At 44.8% G+C, this 6378-nt stretch overlaps 1 protein-coding gene across 1 annotated transcript in view; it reads left to right on the top strand.

Moving 5' to 3' along the window:
- ABHD11 (abhydrolase domain containing 11) overlaps positions 1–6378 on the top strand; it is a 17268-nt gene that overhangs the window by 7541 nt on the left and 3349 nt on the right. Inside the window, exons 4-5 of the mRNA XM_015413555.1 lie at positions 29–199; positions 2885–3066. Coding sequence (XP_015269041.1) covers positions 29–199; positions 2885–3066 — 353 coding nt within the window. The remainder of the gene's footprint in view (positions 1–28; positions 200–2884; positions 3067–6378) is intronic.

The raw sequence follows: 6378 nt of genomic DNA, 5'->3' as shown, positions 1-6378 counted from the left end.
CTCCCTTGGCTTGCTTGTTCCCCGTCAGCCGGAGCTGGTGGAGCGCCTGGTGTGTGTCGACATCAGCCCCAGCGAGACGTCAGCTGTCACCAGCTTCCAGGCCTTCTTGGCTGCCATGCGGGCCGTGAACATCCCACGAGGCCTCCCCCGCTCCACTGCTCGACGGCTAGCTGAAGAGCAGCTGCGTTCAACCATCCAGGTAAGACCACCTCTCCAAGATGCGCTGAAATCCCAGCCATTTCAAATGCAAAGCCAGGGTTCCAGCCATTAAGAAGGCAAAAAATAAAAAATGAAAAGTGTGTGTGGGGGGGGAAGGCTTCCAGGCCTTCTTGGCTGCCATGCGGGCCGTGAACATCCCACGAGGCCTCCCCCACTCCACTGCTCGACGGCTAGCTGAAGAGCAGCTGCGTTCAACCATCCAGGTAAGACCACCTCTCCAAGATGCGCTGAAATCCCAGCCATTTCAAATGCAAAGCCAGGGTTCCAGCCATTAAGAAGGCAAAAAAATAAATAAATGAAAAGTGTGTGTGTGGGGGGGGAATGTCCAGCTTGCCTTGGCGAACGCTAAAAGTATTTAATGCAAAGTCAAGAGCTCTAAGAATTACAGTGTAACACATAAAGTATCAAAATGTAACAATCATGAGCTGTAAATCAAGGTTACAATGTAACACTACTAGTTCCCAGGGTTTTTTTGTAGAAAAAGTGCAGCAGGAACTCATTAGCATAATAGGCCACACCCAACAGCAGAAACTCATGTGCCTATTAGGCCACACCCCTAACAGCACAGCTCATTAGCATCTTAGGCCACACCCCCATGCCTTCCCTTGGTTTGCCCGGGCAAGCCTCCCCGGGAAGGGAAGGCAGTTTAACTGCGGGGAGCTCAGGCAAGCCAGCCCTTGGAGGGAAGGGAAGGCAGTTTAAACTGCCTTCCCTTGGCTTGCCTGGGTACCCCTTGGACAGGCCGGGGAAGGCATGGGGAGGCATTTAAATACCTCCCGATCCTTCCAGGGGGGGCCCTGGCCCACCCGCCTCATAGTCGCCGGGGGTGTGTGTCACTCTCCAGGCCTTCCCTCTGTAGCCACGCGCGCAGAGGTTTTGGCTGTAGTGTGGGCGTGGCCAACTCTGAAGCCAGCCGGAACTCCGTTCCTGTGCCTTCCTGCCCAAAAATAGCCCTGCTAGTTCCCAAGTTCACAATATGACAGATTTATCTAACAGGTCAACAACTGGAAGTTATGCAGCAGCATGTATCCCAGGCATGCAAATATGTTTCCATCCTCTTTTTCAAAGCCGCATCTCCCTTCTGTTGCGGAAATCAAAATTCAAGTCGGAATGGAAGCCCCAAGTCTCTGGAGAGCCGCTGCAAGTCAGAGCAGGCAATGCTGAGCTATTTATTTATTATTTTCAATTTGTATCCCGCCTGAACTGGCTCAGCTAGTTGTATTCTCACCACCTAGTTGAGCTAGGTGGTGGCAGCTACAAGCATGAACAGCCTCAAGAGGGAATTGAAGGTCCATCGGTGGCTGTTAGCCACAAGCAGAGGTCGATTCGGGGGGGGGGGTCGCGGGGGATCGCAGGCACACGACGAAGCCCCACCCCCCGCTTCTGGCCGCCCCGCTTCCAGCCATCATTCAACCAGGAGGAGGCAGGAGAAGAGGGAGGGTAAGTTGCTTCCTCCCCGCCTCTCCCCACCCCTGCCTGCCTGGGGCCAGGGAGGGCCTTGGCGGGGCTTCCTCGCACTCCCGCCAGCCTTGCAGGTCTACTGCTGGGCCTTATGATGTCAGGGGGTGTGGCATATGCTAATGAGTTATGCTAATGAGCTCCCCTAGCTCTTTTTCTATGAAACGACCCCTGGCCACAAGGTATAGATAGGAACTCTCAGTCTGGGGCAAGGGATGCTGTGTCTTCTTGGTGCTGGGGGGGGGCAACAGTGGGAGGGCTTCTGGTGTCCTGGCCCCACTGCTAGACCTCCTGATGGCACCTGGTATTTTTGGCCACTGTGTGACAGAGTGTTGGACTGGATGGGCCATTGGCCCGATCCAACATTGGCTTCTCTTATGTTCTTACGTCTGACTCCAGGATGGTTGCTTCAGATGTCCATATCAGTTCTAATTAGTCAGTGACAATCCCTTCCCAAAGAATCCCATGAAACAGGAATCAGTGGATTTTACTAAAGTATTAGGAATGACCTCTTAAGCTTTCCCCTCCCGCCCTGAGTTTGGCACAATTGCCTTATATAAATACTAGTTTATTATACTTGGAATTCCTATTCCCCCTTCCAATTTTTTTCTCCCCTTCTTCCCCTCTATTTCTTGTTCTCTTTTCTCCCTCATATCTGTTTGCTGTACCTTTCGATGGCGTGCATTTGGGGTGGGTGGCAGCAACTGCTTAGAAAGCGTTTACTTTGTGTAGGAGGGAAAAAATTCATTCAGAAGCTTGTTTTCATTTTAAGGGAAGGAGAGCCGGGGGCGGGGGGGAAGGAAGAAGAAGCCATGAAGATTATCCAAAACAAGACAGGCTGGTGTGAATACAATAGGAAAAATAAGCTCACCAAAGAAAATCACTCTTCGATAATTTTAACACACTTAGTTGTACTTATATCACAAATTTCCTGTATTAGACAACATTCATTCTTAACGCTGTTAAGAACAGCTACATCAAGATTTTGTATTGCTTTGTATTATATTTATGTTACTATTTACTGGCTTTGCTTATGTCCATGAAATGCACTTCACACGAGAATGAATGTTGTCTAATACAGGCTGCTGAGTTGCAAAACAGATTCCATGTTTTGTGCACGCGCAGTGTAATTGCACAGAATGTGTGTTGTTGGGAGGGGATGTCGCTCTTGCACACCCCAAGCCCATCCTGTCTTCTCTCTGCCTAGGAGCCAGCCACCCGCAACTTTCTGCTTACCAATCTGGTGTCTTCTGAGGACCAGTTCATGTGGCGGGTGAACCTGGAGGCCATCTCCCACCATCTGAATGAAATTTTGAGCTTCCCCGATTTCCAGACGCCCTACTCGGGTCCCACTCTTTTCCTGGGAGGCTCAAAATCCGAGTACATCAGGTGAGAGTTCTCGTTCCCAGGTTTGGCTTGCACTAGGATCGACAAGGCCTCGGCTGCCAAACCCCTTCTCACGATCAGGTTTTACCTGAGGAAGATGACGTGGTGAAGACCAATGTTCCCTCTAAGGTGTGCGGTCTCGTGAGCAGAAATTTTACCCTGTGAGCCAAAAATGGTGCTAGCTTAAAACTGTGAGCGGGCCGACATTTTTAAACATTTTTATTTCAGTGTACAAGCAGACAAAACATACAAACATAACATATTAACTATTATCATTTGTATTACAAGCCATATATTTATATTAAACTTATTTATTTATTTGGAACATATTTGTATTACTTATATGACTCTTTCAAACTATATTTTAGAAATGATTTTTACATCATAGCCATGAACAGTATCATCAAATTTCATTACGAAAAAACATTTAATTTAGCCTCTCTTCTTCCTTTCTCTTTTTTCCAATAATTGAAAACACTGTCAATGTTAATATTATTCCCAGTATTCATATGCAGTTTTATTCTCATTAAGTTCTCCAGGTGATCTGTTTCTAACCGACTTCTTATCTTAGTTTTGATGGCATTCATTAAGCTAAAACCTCTCTCACAATCAGCACTTGAGGCTTGAAAAGTTCCACACACATCCAGAAGAAGATTTAGCTCACTGAATTGTTCTTGTTGTAGTGCAAATGTCAGTAAGTCCTGGAAGGTTTTCATTGCTCCAGCTTTCATCTTCTCTGCAATGATTAATTTGAAATCTGAATACTGCTTATGAAGTTCCTTAGCATATGATTGTTCATCTCTCTGGAACAAAACACAGTAACACTGGGCTAATCTTGAAAGCTCTTGATTCCCAAAAGAAAAGTTGTCCAGGTTGGAGGAGTTTGATAAACAGTCTTTGTCAAATATACACCAATCCTGTAATTCATTCTCTGGAAATCTTTTATCCATGTGGTCACAAGTTTGCATAATGAACTGGAGAATGGGATCGATATTTACTGTTGAGCTGTAAGATGAAATTAGATCCTGTACAGTTTCACTTAAATGGACTTTGTCTCCCAGATATTGAGATCTGATTTTCCTGATTTTGGCCTTGGTGAACTGAAATGCTTCCACGGTGGTCAAAGAGCTCTTCTGAAGAATTTTGCAAAGTTCTGCTAAATCTCCGAGAACATCACAAAGGATGAATAATGCCACCTTGTATTGTGGATTACTTAATTTTTCAAGGCAGTATTTGTGTACAGGGTCATTATCTTCTTCTACTTGTTCTTTGCAGTATTCAAGTAAGATGTCATAATTATTAACCAGGGCACTTACAGCAAAGTGCCTAGAGAGCCATCTTACCTCATTCAATGGCCTAAATGAAAGTACATCTCTGTCTGCTGTGTTGGCAATTTCCTCCAGTTTGGCTTTTCGTGTGCTGGATCTACAGAAGAGGGTATAAACAGTGCGTATTAAAGTTTCAACCTCCCTAATGAGTGGGATTTTTTTCCATGCATCATCTATTCCTAAGTCTTCTCGATGAACTACACAGTGCTGCTCTAGCAGATGAGGAACTGATGCTCGCAGAATTGCAGCAACACCATTCCGCTTTCCAAGCATGACAGAGGCACCATCTGATGTAAACATGACCATGCGATTCATGTCCAACTGATTCTCATCATAAAACTTCCTTAAGGAATCGACTATTGCAGCACTATTGCAAGCAGACAATTTCACAATGCCAGCAAAAACAGTTTTATGAATATCACTGCCAGTTCTCCTGAATTTGATGTACATAATGAGCATCTTCGACACAGTGATGTCAGTACTTTCATCAATTATGAGGGTGTGAAAAGCAGATTCCCGGATTTCATTTAAAATTTCACTTTTGATAACACTATTTATGCATTCAATGAATTCAAAGGCATAGTTTTTGCTTCTCCAGCTTGTGGGAATTTTGGCATATTTTTCAACATGGTCATGAATATCCTGCACAGACAGCATGGATGCATTCAGCTTAACTGCAAGTAGCACGTTGTCAATTAAAATCTTGACCTCTTCTGGACTTGATTTTTCTCGGTTCACATATTCAATTCTGGTGTTTCGATCCTCAGGGGTTTCTCGCAAGAAATTCATTAGAGGTCCATGGCTCTTATTCCGGAGTTTTGTCACCGCTTCCAAGTGGTATTTGTGATTTGCGTGGCGCTTCAGATAATCTACTTTCCACTCGTCCCATTTCTTTCCAGTGCTCCAGTCCCCATCAACTTCTGCTTTTATACATATTTTGCAGACTACCACATCATCTGTCTCACGGTACTCGAAGATTTCTTTTAGCTGCACATTCTTGCGTCCACTGAAGTGTGGCATTGTCGTTTCAACAGAGAACTTCATCAGCCACTCAGTCTTGAAGCTGTTGCGGTTTTTCTTTGTGAGTCCACTGAAGAGTTGAACGTCAGCTTTCCGCTTTGACATTTTCAATGACTCTGGTCTCTGGGGGCAAACAAAGGGAAAGTGTCTCTAAAACTTCCAGCTAAACAGTCAAGTTCTGTACATAAACCAAGTAAATTTAACCTCTCTCCCCTTAACTGCCCTGGTTATCATTAAAAAGACTCCTTCTTTGGCAGCAACAACATGTTAAAGAGAATGAGTCATACATAAAACAAACTGGGAAATAATGTTAGCATGTTTAGTGTGGATACATTGGATAAAGTAAATTACTAGCCTATCACTGCACTCATTCCCACCCATTCCAAAATGGCTAAGCACAAGACAGCCTTACCTTTCCTTCCTCTACTGTAGTCGCAAGAAACAGCAGGCAATCCACTGATTACTTTGCCACGGTCTATGAGAATAAAAACAAGACAATCAGTAAAATGCAGTGGCAACCTTTGTTGGGGTGTTAGCTATTATACTTTAGGTTAAGAACAAATAGCAAAGTGATAGGAAACCCCCCCCCTTTTAAACCAGAGCCTCACCTTGCTGAAATTTTGGCTAGAAGCTTCCAAAATGGTCTTGATCACCAGGGTCTTTATGTCCCTTCAATGCTGAATTTGGAACACTTTCGTTTTCTAGGGTTCTCCTATAGACATACATAGATCACAGTTCCAACAAAGTTCTCAAAGACATGTAGTTCTGAGATACGCTATCCCTATACATGGAAGCTCCATTTAGCTCCTGTGCTCTGCTCATGCATGTTTCTGTTTTTTGCCAGCCAAGTCATCCTAGCCTCATCCCTTACCCTTATGCCTCAGCGTACACACCCTCTGCCTCCCAAATCCCAAGTGATCAGCTATGGTATTTTATAGAAGAAGAAGAAGAAGAAGAAGAAGAAGAA

This window comes from Gekko japonicus, unplaced genomic scaffold (genome assembly GCF_001447785.1).
Source record: "Gekko japonicus isolate JY-2015 unplaced genomic scaffold, Gekko_japonicus_V1.1 scaffold250, whole genome shotgun sequence".
Classification (NCBI taxonomy): Eukaryota; Metazoa; Chordata; class Lepidosauria; order Squamata; family Gekkonidae; genus Gekko; species Gekko japonicus.
This window is presented reverse-complemented; position numbering and strand designations above follow the sequence as displayed.